The sequence below is a fragment of the Sarcophilus harrisii genome, chromosome 2 (assembly GCF_902635505.1).
Source record: "Sarcophilus harrisii chromosome 2, mSarHar1.11, whole genome shotgun sequence".
NCBI lineage: Eukaryota > Metazoa > Chordata > Mammalia > Dasyuromorphia > Dasyuridae > Sarcophilus > Sarcophilus harrisii.
This window is the reverse complement of record NC_045427.1, coordinates 334529746-334554333: the sequence shown is the minus strand read 5'-3', so window position 1 is coordinate 334554333 and position 24588 is coordinate 334529746. Positions and strand designations below refer to the sequence as shown.

Below are 24588 nucleotides of genomic sequence, written 5' to 3'. Positions count from 1 at the left end.
ACACCTGCTTTCCCATGACCTAATTAGGAAACTTAGATATTTTGGATGTATATTGGATGAAATTGTTTATTCCAATACTTCCCTAAGTAAGTATGCTCTAATTTCCTGCTTGTAGTGTTATACAGGCTCATTAAGACATGCACATTTCCCTTCTTTCGGGAAAGAATGAGCAAAAAGGCATTGAATCCAGGGAGGATGTGTATATACAACACTACAAAATGAGACTGATTTTGTTAACGGGCTAATATAATATTATTTGAAGACATTTCAAAATGGAAGTTGAAAAGTATTTAGAAGAATGTCAAGATTTTGCAAAGCAAAACTTAAAAGTAGTCTACAAATGTATTACTTTATATCAGGGACTATCTTTTTTTGTTGTGTTCTTTATTTCCAGGGCTTAGTACAGTGCCCAGCACATAGAATCTGGACATATGTTTACTATCTTTCTAGTTCCAGTCTCTTTTCTTTATTCTAGTCCTGACTCACTGACTGTCTTCTGGCTCTCCCAAAATGAACATTTCCTGACCAAGTCAGGAAACCCTATTCTCCTGTGCCTTTGCATTGGGCTTTCTAGTTTCCCTAACGTTTTTGAAAACTTGGCTAAAATAAAACACCCAAAACAATACTGTCTTCTTATAGAGTAATAAAGCCAGATTTTAGTTGCATAATGTTTAAACAGGTAATGGTATAGCTGTGCCTGGAACATATGCAAAATAGGACAAGGATAGTCATTGATACTTTTTTTCTAGGAGTGTAGGGTTAGGTTTTATGGTAAGCCTGTGATAAACATTTTACAAACTTTAAAAAACAGGCTTATATCATAATGTGTATATTAACAAGAATCAATAAGACTATATACCAGGCCCTGTACTAAGAGCTGGGGATACACAAAAAATGGCAAAAACTTTCTCTATGTACAGGGAACTCATTCTAAAAGAGAGAAACTTCTAATCTCTAGCAATAAGGGCAGTGTCACCAAATTGTAGTTTGTTATGAGGAGAAAGGGATAAAAATATTGGAAAAGCAGGCAGGGACCAAGGTATGAAGGACTTCAGAAGTGAAAGAGAGGAATTTATGTTTGATCCTGGAAGTAACAAGGAGCCATGGGAGCAGCCGAGTATACCAAATAATGGGTAAGGGGTGGGATGATATGGTCAGATTAGCTCTTTAGGAAGGTTACTTCTAAGAGGAGGCTTCACTATGGACAAATAAGGTCAATTTATGACCTTACCATACTGGTTGCCACCAGTTCCATTAACTTTGTATTTTGAATGCTTTGTTTTCTGTATGTAAAAGAGAACTTTTTTTATCCATCATTAACTCCAGAAGGATGACTTTCTATGAAAATTAACAAATCATCTACAATCTATAAGGAGAGGCTTTGTTTTATTAGGTGTCAGTATATAGCATGATGTATTTGAAGCTAAGAAGACTTGTTCTCAGTCTGCCTCAGAAACTAACTGTGACCTGTACAAATTACTGAATCACTTTCAACTTCAGTTTCCTTATCTGTAAATTGAGTGTAATAAACAATAGTTATCTTATAGGATTGTTGGATCTACAGGAACGATAGATTTCTGAAACATCTGCATGGTGAGGGCAATTATCTCCATAGGAGATGATGAGATCATCAAGGGAAATAGGATAGAAGGAAAAGACCCAGGACAAAACTTTGAGGGACATTTATGGTTAGAGTGTGAGATCTGGAGGAAGACCCAGCAGAAAAGACAGAAAAGGAATGGATATAAGTAAGAGATCCAGGAGAGAGCAGTGTCCTGAAAACCTAGAGAAAAGATTATTATCAATGGGGACAAAGTGATCAACACTGTGAAAAATTATACAGAGATCAAGAACAATGAGCAGTCATATGAGAAAAGACCACTGCATTTGGCAATTAAGAGATCATTAGTAATTTTGGAAATGATACATTTGGTGGAAGAACATTGGAAGCCAAATTGTAAGAAAGTGAGAGTACAGAAAATGGCAACACTTGTTATACTTTTCTAGAAAAGTTCCCGATTCTGGTCATCATCCTATTTCCTCCCCCACAGGAGTTTTAGACTTGACCCTTGGAATCAACTAGAGCTCCATCCTATGAGTTTTTGCCCTGACCAGGCTTCCATGCCGCTTTTTGGCAATTTCCATATACCACTATTTTCTCTCTTTCAGATCCTATTTGTGTTTTTTCTCCCATTAGAATGTATGTTCTTTGAAAATTTGCTTTCTTACATTTGTATCACTCATACTATGCCTGAAATAGTAAGCACTCAATTTATTAACATTTTTGAAAATTATTTTGAAAGTTAGTCTGAACTCATTCTATTATTCTGATTCACATAACATTTAATTTTGCTTAGTAAAAGTATAAAGCTAACTCCATTTGACTCCAATTACACTAGTGTGTAATTTAGTCGCAGAAAGTTGATTGGGGCACTTACAGGTTAAGTGATTTCCCAGGATCACATAAGCAATATGAATCACAGATGAGATTAAATGCAGGCATTCCTGACTACAAGGATGAACTCCTAAATATTGTCTGGAATAAATATTACTGGAAGCCCTTTATCCAAATTGCAAACTGAATTAAGCATGATATCAAAATTAATAACAATGGTGAAATAGAACAGGGCCAACATTATGCATGTAGTTCTCTTTACTCCAAAATGCTTAATGATATTTACAGTAAACTACAAGAACCAGATATTAAGAATGGTACCTTAGCACTGAAAGAAAAAATGATGAACTTCAGATTAAACATTACTATTTCATACTGAGCATGTAGAAAGGTAGAAGTTAAATGCTTTGTGGGCTTGTTCTAAGAAGATGATTTTTTAAAAGCATGGAGAAAAAGTAGATATATTTGTATTTCAAAAATATGTTAAAGTGCATTCTTGGAATATATATATATATATATACATATATATATACATATATATACACTATATATGTGTATATATATATATATATAATCACAAGTCTAGTAAATCAAGAAATATTTAAGCAAGCGAGAGGCAGTGTTAGATGGTTGATCAACTGTCATTCTGACAATATTGTGTTACCACGGGTCCCAGGTAACTACATGATTCATATGAGTTGCTGATGGGCATGGACCTCTGTTAGAGCTTAAAGACTTGCTGGGCTACTGAGAAGTACCCATCCAGTGTCACTTAACTGGACAGGGCCAACATGTCAATCAGAAACTGAACATAGATTTTTCTTGATGTAGACCCCCCCCTCTCATTCCACCATGCCAGAATGACATCTAATAAAGAGTTAACTATAAATTATTTGTGTCATAGATACTTTGGACAGCCTGCTGAAGCCTAGCTTTTTTTATATTCATAATTGAAGGAAATGTATAAGTTTTCCCCAACAGAGTTCATGAAACAGTTGTAGAGTCTTTTCTAGCTCCATTGTAACAAACTCCTCTCCATATTCTTAAACACTTTAAAGTTTACAAAGGTCTTTTACTCTGAAGTAGGGGAAAAATATTATTCTAATTAGTCATTTTAGGATGAAGACATTTGGATTCAAAAAAGTTTAGCAACTTGTCCATTTCCAAACAACTATTCCAAACAAGCATTCTTATAGAATGCTTCCTTATGTTTTTCCGACTATACCTCAGATTTCCTGGTTTACCCCAAATATGGGATTAGAAACCTCTAACAAGTCACTTAATTACAGTTTCAGCTATACAAAGAGGGAACTGAGTAGTCTATTTCTGAGCAGGTCCCTTCCAGCTTTTAATTCTGTGATCCAAAGTAAATATTTCATAATGAATAAAGACTAAACTTACATAAAGTTCACTTAAAATATTCCCTGTTCATCTTGTTATTACCAACATGCAACTTTAAGTGTACTCCCACTGTGCCACCTAAATGCCCCCTGAATTACTTCTTAAAGTTAATCAATTCTACAATGTGGAGAGACTGAAAATCAGTTAAAATGATTCCTCTTTAGTAGCAATAAATATAAAAGAGAAAAAAATATAGCAGAAGATTAAAGTTAAGATTAATTTTAAACATTTCAGAAATATAATTTTTTATAACACATGTAACACATCACAAAGTGTGAAATGCAATTTTTTTTTAAATAAGTTTGTAAAGCTTTCGGGATTATAGTTTTGCTAATTATGCACTCTGAACAGTAATATGCCCTTTTTTTTTTTTAAAGTACCAAAGACAACATTGAAATTCAATTTTACAGGATTACAATGTTTAGCAATATCCTTTAGGGTGACCTTTTACTACTTTAATAAAACGAATACTTGATGTCAGCATTCCATAAATAATGATGATAACTAAGCCAATTACTTTTCCAAGCTTTTATTAAGTTAGGTATTCCTTTATTAACTCTAGAATGGATCTTTGCTCTTCTACTGTTAAGGGGAAAAAGAATTTTTTTAATAGCACTAAAGCAAAGTAAATGTTGTGTATTGAGCACAATCTAGACAGCTGAAACTACTCATGAGCACAAACTTACAAAGAAGTTTCTCAATTAAAATATTCTCATTTTATCTTGTTGTTACTTCTACAAAATTTTGGACTTATAAATATATTCAGGTAGATTTTTGTGCCAGAAAACTACCAAAGCAAGAGGCCTAACTCATGATTTCAGATTAAAAAATAGAAAGCAATCAAAATTTACTCAGTGTTTACTCAAGAAAAGCTGTCACAGAATAATAGTCAAACAGTTTCAAAAGTTAAGAAAATACTGATATTTAGAGTACAAAGAACCACAATATCAAAGTAGACAAAACTATTGTAGGAAGGGAATACTTGAATAATTAATTAATACAACGCATGAATCAGGATCACTTCCTTGTCCTAGTAATATGAAATTTAGTCTTTATATTAATAACATGTCTGGAATCGGCTGAAGTCTCATTTTAACCCAGGGAGATTGTTTCTTCCTTGCAATGAATCTCTGGTCCGTTGCTTCTTGACCACACCATATTCACTGTACAATTTCAAAGTAATGCAATATTGCCAAGATATGTTGAGGCATGAAGATGTATCCAGTATATAATGCCATTCCAACAATGGAAATCAACATGGAATCTGAGTTGTAATTAAGGAAAACTATTAGATTATTTCTCTTAGTACAATCGAAAATTTTAACAAAGTAAAGTAATGTTAAGAATTTAGACCACAAACACTTCTTCAGTTTATGCTAAGTTACTTCAGTATGGCAGCAAATCTGTAATACCACTACCTGTAAAGAACTAAAAATGAGTATCACACTGAGGGCCACCATGAAGAATTGTAAAGTGAATGTGAGCATACTGCAAAATATAGCCAACTAGAACAAGAGTAAAGCATGTTATCAATAAATTGGAAGGCAGGGTAGGCAATAGAAAGATGTCAAATAGCCAGAACAACCTCATGATGTTAGGAGATGTTATTAAGGAAGGCCTTCAATAAAATAGGTAGTCTCTCTGTGGCGAACTTTAAAGAGAACATGAATAAATAAAAAATCATTGAGCAAAAACTGAATAAAAATCTGCCCTAAAGAATAACTATTCATTATTTCCCAAATCTACCCCCAACAAACTAGTTAAATCTGAACTACTGCTAAAATTTTTTTTTTATTATTTTATTATTTCTTTCCTGGGTGATATAGTACCTCAGGGCCATAATCTAAGGATCATAAATTAATCTATAACTAGAAGAGACTGTTAGAATTTTTACAAGGTGCTAAGTCACTGGAACTGATAGGCATTCCGGGAGATTTACAAGTCAGGATTCAGTTCAGGAGATTCACAAGTCAGAAGTCCACAATCCCACTCTCGGAGGAGGAGTCAGATTCATTCCAACTTCAACCTTTGTGCTGGCTGGAGACATTGGGAGCAAGAGACTGAAGCTTGCAGAAGCAGAGACAAAGGACTAGTGGCAAGAGCTCTTGGAACCAAGGAGATAGGCTTCTAAGAAAGCTAACCGGGCTGTTTTGAAGGAGACAATAAAGGATTGAACTTTTAATCCCTGGCTGCATTTGAGGTGATTATTGCATAGAACTGAAACAAAGGCTGCTCCCAGAAGCCCCCGAGAAATCTGCTCCCAGAGAACTTTTATATTTTAAAGAGAAAATTACATTTTGGCTCCTGAACGTGGGACAGATACGATCCTGATTCAGTGGAAAAGTCTCCTCAACACAGAAATTAGGGGGACTACAAGGAAACTTTGTTAAAGAGCTAAAGTTTTTTTCATTCATTTCATTTCAGCTTAAATGGAACAGATGTTTAGAAAACAGCCTACTTTTCCCTCTTTAAGGAAAATGTTTAGACTTGCCATTGCCAGACTTATAAAAAAATCAAGGTTTAATTATAACTTGGGAGCAGATCATTAATCTTTTAAAAACTGTACAGTACACAACTGAATTTTTAAATGAGGTATTTTGTTTATTGCATTTTTTTCCATTTCACAAATTCTGTTTTTCAGTCAATTGTTTTCTTTTTCATATGCATTTTGTAATAAGTTATATGCTTTTCCCATTTCATCAAATCTATTTTTAATGAGTTTCCTTTAGATAATGTTTTTCCTTTTCCAAACTGTCTTGCAAAGTTCTCATTTCCTTTCCCTTTTTTTTTCTTCTCTCTTTTAAGATCCTTTTTGAATTTTTCCAAGAGAGCCTTCTGAGATGAGGACCAACTCATATTATTTGGGCCTTCATCTGGAGATGATTTGCTTTTAGGATCCTCAGAGTTTGAGGTCTGTTCTCTTTCTCCATAAAAGTTATCTATAATCAGAATTCTTTTTGCTTTTTTCCCCCAAGATTGAAGTTGATTTTTAGGGCAAAGAGGCTACAGTCACTTCAGGTTGCCCTGCGGCTGATACTGCTGACTGATTTCCTGTGCTGGATTGGTGTAGCAAGGTCCCATGTTTTTCTGGGGTTCAGAGGCTCACTATTTGCTTTGGTTGTCTCTCAGCTAATCTGCTGATCCACTGGCTTGTAACCCTGACAGAGTAGCCTAAGAGCCTCTCAGTAGGTATGTGGACATGGCAATGTCCTGGCTCACTGCACTGTGCGTGTGCTCAACAGCCTCCCTCCCGTCTGATTGAAACAGAACTTTTTTGAAGTTGTTCCAAAGTATCATCTGCTGGAAATTTATTGCCCACCAAATATTTGTGAGTTCTGTCATTCCAAAACCAGTTCAGAGGCTGTGAACTGATCCAACCATTTGGAACTAGGCCCAAAGAGAATATCCTCTTATCTAGTGACACCACTTAATAGAAGTCTATATCCCAAAGTCTATATCTTAATAAATTATCAAATGAAAATAGAAAGAGGGAATCGAAGCAGTCAAGGAATTATTGCAAAGAACAACCTATCTCAATTTCAAGACTACTGCTACTTCCAGTTATCCCTCATTCCTGCCTGTTCATTTGTACCATTCTATCTTAGTTCTTCTCTTGGGTTTCTTTATGCAAAGGCACCTACTACCTATGCCCCATGTCTGGGAGGGAATGTCAGTAATGTATCATGAACAAACATGAAAATCTATAGGTTTTATGAAAGATATTTACAACTCACATAATTCTGAAGATACTCTTGAAAGGAAAAAATACAATTAGACCATATATCCTGGAAATAAAAAAAAAAATGTTTATCAGGAAGCTTTAGTTAACTACTTAAATCTCATATGCTTTAGAAAATGCACGAAGAGGACCCATGATAAACTCTCAGGAGGCATCTACCATAACAGGTCATGGTGATGACCCAGCAATATATTTTGTAGCTATTATAGAAAGGCTGGAGTATACTTTTTCAATACATATTTTATTTTTGCCTTATTTTCATCTCTTGTAAAACTATACACATATTACACAAATAATTTATACTCCCTTCCAAGACTGGAAATAGCATGAGAGCATAGTAACTTTCAGTGATAGATGATGAAACTTGGGATTGTCAAATTTTACTCAAATAAGAATAATTAATTATGAAATAGTTCTTCAAGAACTATATACTACCACTGATGAAGTGCAAGAATTGGGGTGGAGGATTCCCTCTGTTCAGAGTCACAGGTCCTTTGCAAAAGAATTTGCAAACCCGAAATCTGTGGCAAAAGGAACTTCATTTCTCCTAAGAAGACAGCTTGCTAGGAAGTCAGCCTTCTCAGTGGGCAGGGAATATAGCAAAGATAGGGGACCCAATCAGGTCCCATCTGTGGGCTGCCTTAAGGATGCTGATGGCCCACCCACCCATGGAGCTCCCTAGCTGAAAAGCTAAGGAGGAGTTAACTGCCGGCAGGGGCCATTGTTGCTCTGTAAGGTGTTAGGTAGACCAAAGAGAGCCTTGATACCTCCTGAACTTTCTGCAGGGAAAAGCTTCCACCCAGTTACTAAAGGTGTTAACAAAAACTTGAAACCAATCTCCCCTGAGTATGTGCCCCTTCCATGAATAGGCTTCAGGAGAGGAGGAAGGTTTAATAGCGAAAAGTTGGCTTAAGGGTGTTTGTTCTGGTGGGTTATAAGGAGTGTTAAGGGAGCTGGATAATCAAAATCAGGGGTAACATGCAGCAACCCCAGCAGCTAGATCTGCAACCCTATTTCCAAGAAAGCTCAACCCATCTGGAAACCATTCACCATTTGGGTTGTCAAGAGGAATGTCCCTTAAGTTAGGATGGCTGGAGTAGACAGAATCTAAAGCTTCCTCACAATTATGAATGATGACAGACTGGGTGGTGTCAGGGAGCAGGGTGGTAGGATTAAGAGTGTGACACACCTGGAGAGTCAGGTCAGGTCAGAGAGCCTGATACCTAGCAAGCTTCCCACCGCCCTTTGGCTTCTAAAATCCTCTGACTGGTGGAGGGTTAAAACCTCTAATGGCCGTCCCTGTTGTGCCAGAGTTCCCTTTTAATGTCGTGACCCAGTTTCTCCAATTGTCCTGTTTAGTTATTCTGCTTCAAGTTATAACCTTTCCCTCTTAATGTTTGATGAGATAAAGGTCTACCTCAGTTGCTCTGCCCCAAAACCCCAGGCTATAAATCATTCCCTCTTAAATGGTTGATGAGATGAAGGTTTTATATCTTTAGGTTATAGACATTCCTTCTTAATGTTTTACAGGATAAAGGTTTATCCATTTTAGATGTCAGTAGAATATCAGTAACCTTCCTCTATTGTGTCATCCTAGGGGCTTCCCCCCCATTAGGTTATCCCCACTTAGGTACCTCCCCCATTATGTCATTTTTCTTGGTATCCTATAAAAAAGCTTGCTGTCCCAATACTCAGGGCTGGATTCTTTGAGATGATAGTCTCGTCCAGCCCTGGGACCAAGATCCATCTGGTCTCAGTATCTCTCTCCATTTAATAAACTATTAAATTGGTCTCTATCCTCCATCTTGTTCAGTTTCTTTGGTATTACATCCCAAGGTTAGTTTTGAGGCTTCTTCAATTAAAAGAGCCGTGGCAGCCATTGCTCTAAGGCATTTCTTTGAGAAATTAGGGACAGGTCTGGAATTGCCCAGGGCGTGGCCCTGAGACTGTAGATCAAGATAAAAATGCAGTTAAGTGGCTCCAAAAGTTTGTGCTTAAGAAATATCTCAATCCTGGCTAAGGCTAGCCCAGAGAAATCTATTTTTTCCCAGATTTCGGAGGAAATATGGAAGAGCTTTGAGAGCTGCACAAAAAGGTCATCTGGAGATCTGAGAAGAGAAAACTGAGCCTCCAATTTCACTATTAAATCAGTTATAGGTCAGTAAGCAAAGAAGATAGAGAAGAAAGTTAAACAAAATGAAAAAATAGAAATGTGGTATTTCAAAAGTCTAAAGAGGCCAGAGAATCCAGAAAAAGAGGGATGTTAAATGTCAAATGCAGCCAACAATATGAGAAGGATGGACAGAGAAAAGAGAATCTGGTTTGGCAATTAAGAGACTATCTTTGGAAAAAGATGTTTCAGTTGAATGTCTGAAGCAAGAATGCAAGAGGTTAAGGAGTAGCTGAAAGGAGAAAAACAGAAAATGTAGGTAGCTTTTTCTAGGAATTTGACTGAGAAAAGGATAAAGATGTGAGATAATAGCTTGAGGGCATGGTAGATCTAGAAAAAGTTTTTTTATGGTGAGGGAGAGTTGGACTTAAGGGAAGGATAGTAGACAGTGAAAAATGGGAATCTAGGAAAGAAATGATTTAAGTATGTTCTATTGGAATTCATGGTAAGAAGAAGAAGAAGGAAGAAGAAGAAAGAAGAAAGAAGGAAGAAGGAAGAAGAGAATAGAGAAGGCTTAAGGAGAGAAAATATTTTGGTCTAAGTTCTATGAGGAACAAGAAAGCATCAATCAAAAAGGAAGGAAAGAAGATGATAAAGAACAATGACACAGCTAAAATTTAAATAGTGCCTTAGTATGTGGAGCACTCTATTTAAATAGTGCCTAAAGGTGTTGAGAACTTTAATCAAAACTTAATATCTCATTTGATCCCTGCAATATTATCATCTGCTAAATGATATGAATTATTATTGTTCCCAATTTACAGTGGAGAAAACTGGGGCAAATACACATTAAATGACTTGCCCAAAGTCATAAACTAGTAAATGTTTGAGGCTATATGTAAATTCAGGTATTTTTGCCTTACTAGGTTACATCTTTATTTATTATTATTTTTTTTTTTTAAGGAGAAAGAGCTCTAAGTGGAAGCTTTGATAATTTTGCCCAGTGCCCTAAACACCAAAGCACTATAGACAAGTGGTCAATCTGTCCTGCAAAAGAAAGGATTTCCTTATCAAGGATTCCCTGTACCTCTGAAATCACTGGCTCAGAGATATGGACATGTGATTGTAAATTGTTTCTATGTTTTCCTAATATAACCAATTTGATTAAAAACAATAAGACGCTATATCATTCTATCCGAGAAATTATGTCTGAGGAGATAGAGGGCCGGCCATTCAAGTGTTCTTGGCTACTCTTTATTGGTGAATGAAATTTCCTATACCAAAGACATCACAGGTCTAATTGTCATATAGTAATATTAGATACAGAAGACTTTTGATATAATAAAGCTCATTTGTGCTGAAATCATTAAATGGCAAAGAAGCAGAAATTTTCTTTGATCTGAACGGTGTGATTTGAAACCAAAGGCCAACATTATATAATGTACTAACATTTAGAGGTTTTTCCATTTTAAAAAGGAGCAAAGAAAGAATATTGATACCTGACAATTCTAAAAATGCCAGGGAAATAATTAAAGAAAAAAAATTTAAACTTGATATGGTTGCATATGCTTGTAATTCCAGTTCCTGAGAAGGCAGAAGTATTTCTCTTGAGCCCAAGTTCTCAGTTGTAGTGGGCTTCTTTGCAATTTAATGATTTCAGCACAAATGAGTAGTGGACAAACCCCAAGGAATGATAGGGAGGGGGCCAACAAGTTATTTAGAAAGAAGGCAGCTAAGTGGCACAGTGCCCAGAGCTCTAGCCTTGAAGTCAGGAGGACACGAGTTCAAATTTGACTCAGACACTTAACACTTCCTAGCTGTGTGACCCTGGGCAAGTCACTTAACCCCAACTGCCTCAGCAAGAAAAAAAAAGAAAGAAAGACCTTCCAAAACAGCCTTGTTGGCAAGAACCTATGTAATAAAGCCTATTGAGTAGCTCATATTTTTTCAGAGATAAGGAAGCCCAGTCCTAAAACATTAGTGAATGGAATAGACATTAGCAAATTAGTTATTTCTATTCACTGATGAAACTCTGGCTCATCTAGAATAAGCAGAAAATTTAACAACAAAAATGGAAGTAATAGTTTTCATAAATACAAGGATATGTAAATTTTATTTTTTTGATCTAGCTCTGTTATTTCATTGGTATAAGGAAACCTTTCCAACCATTTACATGGGTAACTCATGTATATTTATAACTTAAAGTGAGTTCCCTAAGCAGTTAATTGACAACAAATTCAATAAAGAAACATTTTGATATAACATCAAGACACAAATAGACTCTCAATGAAGATAAGAATAAGGAGACATATAATGGAGTTAGTCAATGACTTACACAGAAGCAGCAAGATAAATAGATGTATTGATACCCACATAAAAAATTAGGAAACCTCAAAGGATGCATATGATCTAGATCCAATCTTGCTTCTCATGCTTACTACTTTTGGGAGTCTCTTAATCTCTCTTAATTTTAATTTCAACTGTAAAATAAGGGGGTTGGATTAAAAAACACCTGAGATACTTTCTAGATCTACATTTATGATCCTAAATTGCCTGCAGAAAATTTACAGTAGGATATAGCCTAGAATGGCACAATTTTTTTTTTTTTGGATTTATTGTTTTGTTGATTCTCTAGAGGTAATAAATTGTTAATGTCAATTAAACATAGCAGTGTGTACATACAATCACTCTCCCTTTCACCCCCTTCCCCCCCACTAAGGTTAAACATTTACCAGACCACTCTTATAATGCTCCATATAACTTTCTTGGACTGAGAGAATAAAGTCATCACTAGATTGTCAGTGTGTTGATTACAGGCTAATAATAACAAATAACAACTGTCAATTTATATAGTACTTTTAGATCTGCAAAAGGCCTTATATTCATCATCATCATTTTAACATCACAAACAATACTGAAATAATAGACAATGGAGTTGAATGAGTTTTCCTATAAATATATGTTGGCCAGAGAGAAGCCTATGTGAGGGGAGTCCTGATTGGACTTGGAATAAAGTGGTAAATTATTTTTGCTAAATTAGCTGTATGCAAATTAGTCTTTAGTTGATTTCTTCAATAATAAACCTTAACATGTTCCTTGAGAATGGTACAATTTCTAAGAATGAATTACCAACACAGATCTACAGGGATCCACAGATCCACTAAGTACAGACATTAAGGAGAAATAAAATAAAGGGAGAAATGGTGAATAGTTATGATGAGGGGACCCCTGAAACTCTCACTTTCTCTAGGACTTTGGAGGGAATGCTTGAGCCCTTTAGAAACTAGAAAATAAAATAAATTGACTTTAAAAGTTTAAAAAAAATATATAAACTCTCTCAACATTTCCCTCTAAACAACTTTAAAATAAGGACTTGAGATGAAATTTGAAGTAGCAGCTAAAAAAGGATAAGGTGAGACATTTTTCTACCCCAAGACATTAGGTATGGGAGGTTTGTGACATCAGCCTGGCCCAGAATGCATGTCCCTTGGAGGCAGTTGCCACAGCAATAGCAGCTGTAGCTTTAGATGCTCTCAGCCAAGAAATGGTTAAGGAAGGTGGACAACTGGCTAGAAAGAGATTACAGGGGATCTTTGGTTGGCACAGGTTGTGGCTGGTAATTATTGGCAATAGCAGTTCTGAGTTGCGGCTCTGAGATGGAGAAAGAAATGTTTGTTATTAGTCACAAGGAAAACAGGCCCCTGAGTAAAGTCAAGATGAGAAGAATTTTAGGACTTGCTGCAGCAAGAGAACAGGGTCTCTACTTACAGTTTTAAGGCCAAATAGAGCAAGAGCACTGGCACTTACAACTGCAGAGAAGCAGGAACCCTCCCAGGGAAAGCCAAGAACAAAGGGCAATAAACCAATGATTACCCTTTCTCCCCAAAACGCTCCTGAAAACACCACAAACTTGCAGATCCTCAGAACCAACTCTGAAAACAACAGTATGAAAAAACTTGAAGTTTGGGACAATGGGGTAACAGAACATTAAAATGCAAAGTTAAGAAATAAGTTGGAAAAGACAACAAAAACTAAAAAAAGAACCTGACCGTAAGAAACTATTAAGGTGGCAAGGATGATCAAGACAAAGTCAGAAGAAAACGATAATGTTAAAATAATTGAAACTGAAGCCCAAAGGGGAAAAAAAAGTGAATTGGAGAATTCCTGAAAGGGTTAATGACTTCAGAGTAGTAGGAAAAAAAAAAAACAGTTAAGAAATGAGTCATGAAAAAAAAATTATGAAAAGAGGCCTTATGTTTTAGATTTTCCCTTTCTTGCTCCCCACTCTCTCCCCAGATGCCAAGCAATCCAATATATGTTATACATGTTAAAAAGGAAATAATTCTTTAAAAATCAGAGTTGATGATATAGAATCTCATGACTATGAGTTATCAAGATACAATAAAACAAAATCAAAAGAATGAAAAAAACAGAAGCAAAAGTGAACTATCTCCCTAAAAAAACCAACTGAGTTGGGAAAATGAACCAAAGAAAGACAATTTAAGAATTACTGATCTGAAAGTGTGATAAAAAATAAAAGAGCCTAGACATGATTTTTTGAGAGATTGTCAAAAATTACACTAATATCTTAGATCCAGAGGATATTATAAGTGGGATGAATCCACCCATCTCCTGAATGATCCCAAAATGAAAACTCTAGGAATAATATAGCCAAATTCCAGTGCTTTCAACTTAGGAATAAAACATAGCAAACATCTAGGAAAATCTTGACTGTACTCCATTGGGAAAAATGGACATTTAATGAAAAAGAAGACTTTCAAGCATTTCTAACGAAAATACCAGAGATGAAAAAACAAAGTCTAATATTCAAATACAAGATTCAAGAGAAGCCTAAAATGATAATACATGAAGATAATAATGAAATAGAAAACATAATGGACTCAACAAACCGAAAGTGTTTACAACATTCCTATATGGTGTCAAGATATTTGGATAGACCCTGTTTCCCAACGCTAAGGTCCAACAAGTAGGCTGTGGTCTAACCTTGGCATAACAATTCTTTGGGCTCTGGATGACCTATCCTGTAGGACAAACTGTATTGATTTGACTAGCATCAGGTGTTCACTGAGGGATTTATGATTTTCATATTAACTAATATTTATTGGAGCTCCCCCTATTTCCCAAGGACCTGAGAGTCATTCATTATACATCCTGCCATGCATACAATTCCTTTGTTTTAACTGTTAAATGAACCAAACCAAATTCTGCACACCTGTTCCTGCCATGCCAACTCTGTGTATTCCCCTGAACAGCCACATCCCACAGGACCCCAAAATGCCTAAATTGTTCCAAGAAATGCCAACCATGACAACTCCTACTCAAGATCTAAGAATGACAGTGTTGTGGTCCAATCCACTTGTGGTTTTTTATGTGTATAAGTCTTGTCTTTGCCCCAGCATGTTAAGTCCTCCTCCTCAGAGACTTAGATATAGACTACATACAGAGGACACAAGCATGAGTGACTTATATTGGGATGATCTCAAAAAAAAAAAAAAAAAAAAAAAAAAAATTAGGGGTAAGAAAGAGGGATGCACTGAGAGAAAGGAGAAGGGAGAAGCAGAAAGGAGAAAATTATCTTACATAAAAGAAGCACACATGGTAGAGCTTTAGAGTGGAGGAGGAAATGAAGTGGTGATGGGCAATGCTTGAATCTCACTCTCACTGCAACTGAATCAAAGAATCTACATACTCAGCTGTATAAAAATCTTTTATCCAACAGGATAATTAGGAGGAAAAAGGGATAAGAGAAAGAGGCAGATTAAGAAAGGCAGTGGTCAGACATAAACCAGACTTTCAAGGAGGGAAAATATAAAAAGGGAGAGAAGGAAAATGCATAGCTAGTAATAATAACTGAATATAAATGGGAATGTACTTATCCATAAAATGGAAGCAGATAACCAAATGGATTAGAAATCCATTAATTTGTTGTTTATGAGAGACACTTGAAACAGAAAGACACACATAGTTAAAAACAAGATGGAGTAGAATTTAATATGCTTCAAACTGAAATAAGAAAGCCAGAGCCAGTAATTATGATTTTAGACAAAGCAAAAGTAGATATTATTGCTAAAAGGCCCTACAGATAATGAAGTAATATCAAAAATTTTAGTGTTCCTCCAATAAAGGCCCCTTTTCCCTTCCATATAGGAAACTGAGTTAAATTTATAAAAATAAAAGCCATTTCCAAATTACAACTGATAAATTGTCAAAGCATACGAATATGCCATATGACACAAAAGCATATGATTTCAAAAGAAATCAAACTTTACTCATCAAAAATGACAAAAATTGGACTAGATGACAGAAAATAAATACACTAATGAAGCAGTTGGTAGAGCTGTGAACAGGTCCAACCATTCTGGAGAACCATTTGGAAGCATGCCCAAAGGGTTATAAACCTATGCATACTCTAACTACTCCTAGGTCCGTACCCCAAAGAGAGCAATGCACATAAGGTACTACATGTACAAAAATTGTATAGTGTTTAAAAACTTTTTTCTTTTTTGTAGTGGCACAAAAAGAAATTGGAAATTGAGGGAATGCCCATTAAATGGAGAAGGGGTAAACAAGTTGTGGCATGTGATTGTGATGGAGGACTATTGTGCTTTAAAAAATGTTGAGGATGATTAGAGAAAATGTAAACTCATATAAAGTCAAGTGAACAGAACTAGGGGAACAATGTACAGTGACAGCAATACTTTATGTAAGAATGATCAACTATGACAGGAGCTCTGATCAAGACAATTCCAAAGTGTAATGTTTTCTTCTCTAAAATATATTCATTCTCTAGGAGCAGGTTTCTTGGGGGGCTTCTGGAGGCAGCTTTCCTTTCAGTTCAAATCAATAATCACCTCAAAAGCAGCCAGCTGTTAAAGTCCAGTCCTTTACTGTCTCTTCCAAAATAGCTCAGTTAGCTTTCCTTGATTTCGAGAGCCCTTTGCCTCTGCCAGCTTCAGCCTCCAGCTCCCTCTGAATCCAAAGCCTTCAGCCAGCACAATGGTGGAATAGCGACTGGATCTGACTCCTCCTGAGAGATTGGCTCTTGGGAAGCTGTGACTTATGAATCTCCCCCACTGAATCCTAACTTGTTAATCTCCTGGAGTCTCCTCCTCTTTCTGGAGACTTCTAGCTTATATAAACTCTCTAAAGGTGTGAACTAAGTACATAAGCACTGTCTCTATCCATTCCAGTGACTTAGCACCTTGTTTCAAGTTCTGGCCCATAACACAAAGGACTCATGAAAAATCCCATCCAGCTCCAGAGAAAGAGTTTATAAAATCTGAGTACAGACAAGTACATATAGCCAGTTCAACACACCTTTCCTTCTCCTGCAAAGCCCTACTCCTTACCCAGGGTTCTGGCCTGGAGTTAGGGCAGCTTCAGTGCCTGGACCAGCCTATTCCCTCAACTAGTGATTTCAGTAGTGTTGCTGATGTTGCCTGACCTGAGCTGAAGCAGAAGCCAGAGCTCTCTAAGGGCTGGAGTCTGGCAGTAGGACTTGGACTTTCTGTGTAGGTTTTTTTTCTTTTAAATTTTATTTTTCTTAATTTTGTTTTTTGTAACATGAATAAAATGGAAATATATTTTGCATGACCTCACAACTGATATCATACTGCTCGTCTTTTTAATGGGTGAGGGAGGGAGAGAATTTAAAACTCAAAAATTCCAAAAATGAATGTTAAAAGTTTTTTTTAACATGTAATTGGAAAATATTTAAAAATATATTAAAAAAAAAACAACCCAGAAACCTTTTCTCCTTTAGACTATCAGGACTCTTCACCATTCAATACCAGGAACCCAGCCTCTTTAGGACTTCTACTTTTTGATACTAGAGCCTTCTCTTTTTACCCAATTATATATCCTATTTATACATAGCTATTTGCATGTGCCTACATACAAAAGAGTTTCTCCATTAGACTGTGAGATCCCTGAGGACAAGGACTGTTCTTTTCTTTCCTTTATACCTCAGAGTCAAGCAGAGATGCTTGTTGACTAATTTCAGAGTCACTGCCCACTGAAAAAAAGGTTTAGTGTATACACACACACACGAAATCTATCAATAGCAATATGAAAAAAATGCTCCAAATCACCAATGGAGAACTGAAAATTAAAGAAATTCTAAGTACTAACATCCATCAGATTTACAAAGCTGACAAATTTTGGAGGTGCTGAAGGAAAAGAAGGTATGCACTTAGCTATTCTTAGCAACATAATAATCTAAGATGATCCTAAAAGAACTCAAAATGAAAAATGTAATCCATCTAGTCTGAATCACATTATTTCTCTTTCTGCTTGAATTTCCATCTACAAAGTGCAAAGTGACTAATAATATGGAAGAGTATTTTACACAATTGTACATGATATAATGATTGTATCACTTAGATTGCTTACTGTCTCAGGGAAGGGCAGGGGGAGGAAGGGACAGAATATAGTATTTGTAACTTAACTTAAAAAAAAAAAAGGTTAAAATTAATTGGAGAGGAAAATGAGACATTATTATTATTATTATTTTGCTGAGGCAATTGGGGTTAAGTGACTTGCCCAGGATCACACAGCTAGGCAGTATTAAGTGTCTGAGGCCAACCTGAACTCAGGCCCTGCTGACTTCAGGACTGGTGCTCTACCCACTGCACCCCCTAGCTGCCCCATGACATTTTTTTTTTTTTAATGGAAAAGAAATTATGTCTAACAATGTTTTGGGCTACTAGAATTTTAGGTAGAATTAATCCCTTAGCTATTTTCTAGGGGATTTGTGATCCAAGAGAGGACAGAGAGGTATTGCACAGCAAGGTAAGCACTCTCACTCCTGTAAATGCTCTTTTATCTCATAGCCTAAAGTTTTGAACTACTGTAGTTTTAGGCAACGGATTTTGGATATTTTAGGTGAGAAAAGTGGGAAAGAGACCCTAGTTCAAAGTCTTCTCAAAACACTTTCATTCTGGGAAATATTTCTTCAAAACCAGTTGATGGGGACCAGTGTATGAAGAAAATCAGTTGCAGATAGAAATGTTGAGCCCACAAGGGTAGATCTGGCAAAGGTGGAGAAAAGTTTCAACTACACAGGTCTCTCAACACAACACTACACTCTCTACAATTTCTCTATAGCAATGAAGCAACAAACTGTCTTTACTCTTAGATATTATCCAACCCCAGGGATCATCAAGTTTGAGGAAATTTTAGTAGTTCAATTTATTTGAAAAGCAAAGGAAGATTAAGAAAAGTAATTAAAAGAAGTAGAGGAAAAGTAGGGATCACTTGATTGTAAAATGCTATAAATGCCAAGGTAAGGACTTTTCAATTTTTTCCTATGAGAAATTTTTTTTAGATTTGTGATCAGAGCAATGACAAGGTTTGATCTGTGATTTAAGGTTACTTTGGAAGTTTTGTGAAAGACAGATTAGAAGGGATACAGTACAAGTAGAAATATCAATTAGGAACCTATTATGCTCTTTGAGTTCAAATAAGTCTCAAAGCTCTAATAACAGTTTTGAATTCATTGAAAATGTCTTTTCAATAACTCTGTAATTAGAAAAACCTCCTTTGAATGCAGTTATGTGCTGAAACATATCAGCTAGTGATGAAACTCAAGTTTTCAGCATGGCCTAAACACAGAATACACCGGAGAAACCAATCATTTAGTTGTTGAGATTATCCTCAAATCAATTAAAAGCTAAAACATCTTTGAGTGATTAGTCACTCAAATTACTCATGCTAACTACATGGTGCTGGGGCATAAATTTTTAAAAAATTGCTTGTTTGAATTTCTAAGTAATAATAATGTTTTCAAACCTCAAAATTCTATGACACACAGAAACATTTTAAATCAAGTTACAATATCATGTAACTCATAAAGAACTAGAAATCCAAGCCTAGGAATTTGAATTGGAAATTTCACTTTCAAGTTAAGAGACTGATAACATTACTTTCCAAACCATTATCTTAAAAGAACCAAACTTGACCCATCATCTAAAATTTCTAAGATAACTAAAATGATTTAGGAGTTCAGGTTATGGGGAGGGTTAACAGAAAGGCCTGTGAATGTTAGTGATATTCTCCCTATAAGACTGATTTGGCATATATGAATTTTTTTTTAAAACCATTCTAATGACTCCTTCACCATATAGTTTTAAATGAATTTAAATATTTTATGTGCAATAGTAATAAAACTATTTCTACATCTTACTATCATGTTTTACAAGTTCCTTACATGCTCCTTTTAAAAATCAAGCCACCTCCAGAAAAACATATTGAAAACAAAGGTAAATAAAAAAGAATGCCACTAAGGATACAAAATAACTACGTGAGGAAGCCAAGAATACAAATCTTTCCTCTGGAAAATCAACAAAAATGATCCACTTCAAGGCCTGTACACCCTTATTATTAGTTGCTACTTTTAATCCAAACATAACTAAGAATTCCTTTCTTTGCCATTTATAAATAGTATCCTGCATAAATAGTTAAACGTTAATGAATAAAGTCTGGGACTTAAAACGGATCCAGCACAAAGGTAAATTTAAATTGTTTTTCCTGGACCAACTATTTAGAGACTTGGGAATAACACTGATAAAGTGGATTTATATGGTGTTGCTCACAAATCTCCCTCCTTTCTCTCTCTCGCTCGTAATCTCGGCCAGGATTTTCCGAAAGAAATTTTCAACTCCACCACACAAATCTAAACATCTTCACTTCATTTTTCTCAGAGATCATCCTCATTTCGTCTCCTCGCCTCCCCAAAACCACTAGGATGCACGCCAGCGCTGACATACCTCTCACTCCCCCTTTCTTACCGCCCCTTCTCCAGGCTTTCTCTTCCACAGGTACCCATTAGAATTTTCCAGGCACTTAGAGATCCACGCTCGCTTTCTAGCCTAGGTTTCTCCCTCAGACTATCAGGACTTCTCTCCGCCATTCGGCACCGGGAGCCTGACCTCTTCACAACTTCTCTACACGCCACAGTTACCTCTCCCCCCCCCCCCCCCCCCCCCCCCCCCCCCCCCCCCCCCCCCCCCCCCCCCCCCCCCCCCCCCCCCCCCCCCCCCCCCCCCCCCGCTCCCACCCACCTCCAACCCCTCACCGCCCTCTCCCGCGGCCAAATGAGCAGGATACTGAAGACAGTCCTCTCCCAGGGTTCCAGCATGTAGAGAGCGGTAACCAGCAGATACTGGTAATAGAACCAAGACATCTGTCGCCAAGCCCTTCCGAGCGTCATGCCAGCCATTAGAACTTCCACAGAGAAAGGAGTCTTCCGGGAGCCTCCTCCGCGGTCTACACGCGCTTCCAGCTGAGGCGCACACAGCCCATTCAGCCTGACAAAACGTACGTCACCCCGCACGCTGGGCTTCGCGCGCGAGCTGACGCCGGCCTCGCGTTCCTCGGGGTTCCGGATTGGCCAAAGGGCTTTGGATTGCACCGCTCATTCCTACGCCGGCAGCTAAAGCTTAAACCATTGAATTACCTGCGTCCGAGGTTCTTTCTCGCAGCATTTGACCTGATTAGGCGACGACTCGAAGCGTAAACACGCACACGCGCACGCTCCCACGCGCACGCTCCCACGCGCACGCTCCCACGCGCACGCTCCCACGCGCACGCTCCCACGCGCACGCTCCCACGCGCACGCTCCCACGCGCACGCTCCCACGCGCACGCGCAGAAGAACCCAGCTGTATCTGCGAAGCCATGGGAAAGAACCAGAAGCTAGGGTGGGAAAAGGCTAGAAAGGATCAGTCAAAACGATGTCCAAAATCAGTTTGTTCTTAACAGGTCAGTTCTCTTGAAGACTAGATTTAAGAAACTGGCCAGGGAAGCCTTGTTTCTTTGCATAGCACCATCGATTTGTTGCATAAAAAAGATATAGTGTTGTAATAAAACAAGAGAAAGAAATTGCATGTGTAAATATAGGTAAAGAGAAGACAATAGGATAGTTCTCCCTGATTGCTGATGTTCCTAAATAATTATTTAGGAATCAGTAACAGCCAGGGTCTTCAACAAAATTGCAGTCTATATAATGTCAAATATCAGTTACATTTCTATATAACAATAACAAAATCCAAGCAGCACCAAAAAAAAAAAGGAAATCCTATTCCAAATAACTATAAAATACATAGTGTATCTAGGAATCAAATCTATGTGGAATAGGGAGATATTAAGATAGTAAGAAGAACTTACAGGAATGTGTGAATTCTTTTTTTGTATTTTATTTTCATTATTTCTGTGTCTCCGTGACCTGCATAAGTACAATATGTGCAGGCCCATATTTGCTTGAGCCTTGGCCAGCTATAAACATTTTTACTTAACCTGAGCTGATGACATTTATCAGTATTTGACATTTATTGATATTTAGACTATTAGTTTAAATACTGCTTGATTATCTAAAGCCTGAAGGCCTGATTTTGTTTCCTAGAAATCAGGTGATTTCAGGGAAACAGAAATCTTCTATTCCAATCTCTCTGGACACCAACAACAACCAAGTAGATGCCCCCCCCCTCCCCTCAATACTCTCTTACTTGTGATGTAATCTCTTCTGTAAAAGCTGTGTATCTGTACTACTTCTTTAACCCTTCTACCTTGAGCTTATCTTGTGGTGGGACTGCTCATTCTCATGAGAATTTAATAATAAATAATCTTTCTGTTTTCTACTTTGAGTGATCTCTGAGTAGTCATTTTGGGTAAGGATCTTTTTACGTCCCACACAAATCTTTCCAAAAACAGAAAATACTTGGATAGATTCAATTACAAAGTGCTCCTTAAAAAAAATAAAGAACAATAACTAAAAGGAATATTTAATTGTCTTGGCTGGATCTTGCTAACATAATATAAAATCACAATATTATGACAAAGGGCATGTTAATTCATACTTTTAATGTTATACCAAATTATCAAATGTAAACTTTATAAAACTTGATAAAATAATACTCAAATTCACTTGGGATTTTTAAGGGAAATTATGAAAAGAAGTGAGAATATTAAACTATTTTATGAAGCAGCACTTATAACCACATAATATTGTTTAAAAATTGATCAATGAAACAGACTGGATGTTATGCCACAGTTCTCTTTTATTGTCCTGACTCAGTTTCCCTAATTATCCTGCCTTGGTTTCCCTAATTGTTCTGCCTCAGTTTATAATTGTTCTGCTCAATCCTGCAAAACCACCCCTACCTCTTAAACAGAATATTTGATAAGGATAAAAGATCTTATATTTTAGAATATCAGAATGCCTCTCCCCATCCCAAGGTATTAGAATATCAGATACCATCTTATCAAGATGCCTCTCCCCATCTCCAGGATGCCTCCCCCATTATGTCATCTCTATCTCCAGTGACTCACTTCATCCTATCAGAGTCCCATTCCAGCTCTCAGCACCCTGACTCCGCCCCTGCCTCACTCTACACCCTGTGTCTGAGCCAAGTGTATATATGTCATTGAGAACTCACATTGTTTATTGGATTCTCGGAGACAATAGTCTCATTCAGCCATGAGACCAAACAGTGGATCCATTTGATCCCGATAAATCTCTCCCTTTCAAATAAAATATTAAATACTCTCTAATCTCTATCTTGCCTAGTTTCTCTGGCATTACATGGGTAAGGGAGAATTGGAAACAACAGAACTCAATAAATCTGTGCTTAATAAATAAGGAAACAATCACTTTGAAAAGAACTTTCTATTTGACAAAAAAAAATGCTTCAAAAGTTGGAAAGCAATCTGGCAAAAATAAATCTTAGACCAAAACTCAAAGGGAAAGAGGGATTGCTAAACCATACATATGGATTCCTGAAAGTAACATTGATTTATAAAAACCACATGCTAACATTATCTATGTTTCATTTTATTTCAATTTATTTTGTTAAATATTTCCCAGTTACGTTATAATCTGATTTAAAAGGCAATTAGTGTTCACAAAGGTGGATGATGGAATGAATCTGTTTCTCCGTGGCTCTGAGAGCTTGAGCTTCTGTCTCCAGTACTCTTGTCTTCTCTGGCTCTCTCTCCGAGTTTCCTGGTCCCCCAGGAGAGCCACAGGAGCCTGACCAAAGATAGAATGTCCTTGCTGGCTGTTATATACTTTATTCTAATTACATTATCATAGGTGTGAATCTTGTGGAACTATATTAAGTACTAAGTACATGTACTGAATTAGAGAACTATTAATCACCATGCTAAACTAGATTGTCTTTACCAATTCCACTGAGTTAGCACTGAGTTAGCACAGAGTTCTGGCCCATAACAGGAAATGAATCATAGATAACATATCATATGAAATTGAAAAGCTTATGCTCAAAATTAATGTACTTAATATAACAAGTATTTTCTCAAATTTCTCTGACAAGGGTTTGATATATAGGATTAACACATATTAAACATATATGTATATACCCACATAAATGCCCACACACATGGGAGTGTGATAAGACTCTCATTACTGATGGAGATGAATTCTCTAACCTAATGGAAGGTGGAGTTGGCTAGAATAGGGAGAACTCTAGCTTTCTTCACAAAGTGATAAAAATCATATGATCATAATAATAGTTGGATAAAAAACTTTTGACAAAATATTACCCCATTTCTATTTTTAAAATATCTATAAAACATAATGACAAGAGGGGCTTCATTTAATATGCTAAGCAATATCTTTTTAAGAATAAGAGTCAAGATTAATAGAGAAACTTAGTTGCATCTCAGCTTCAGAGGTTGTATTGAATGTACAATCATCCATGAACACAATCATCCTCCAATTCTCCCTTTCCTTTGGTCTTGGTTTGTAGCTTTTTAAATTAATTTCCCTAATTGTTTTGCCTCCGTTTATAATTAGTTAAATAATTAATATCAGCATAGTAACTGACCTTGATGCCATTTTCTTCCTATTGAAGGCATCTGACAATATGACTGAAAAAAAATTCAAAGAACAAACAGTAGAAAGGTC

The 24588-nt window shown here is 36.6% G+C and overlaps 1 protein-coding gene across 1 annotated transcript; it reads right to left on the bottom strand.

The window, feature by feature from the left end:
- Nucleotides 1-3936: 3936 nt before the first annotated feature.
- Nucleotides 3937-21199, bottom strand: LOC100932317 (serine palmitoyltransferase small subunit A). Its single transcript, XM_003759056.4, has 2 exons — nt 20773-21199; nt 3937-5060 (listed from the first exon to the last, which is right to left on the bottom strand). The coding sequence occupies exons 1-2, from the start codon at nt 20882-20884 to the stop codon at nt 4957-4959; spliced, it is 216 nt and encodes a 71-aa protein (XP_003759104.1). The 5' UTR covers nt 20885-21199; the 3' UTR covers nt 3937-4956.
- Nucleotides 21200-24588: the final 3389 nt, after the last annotated feature.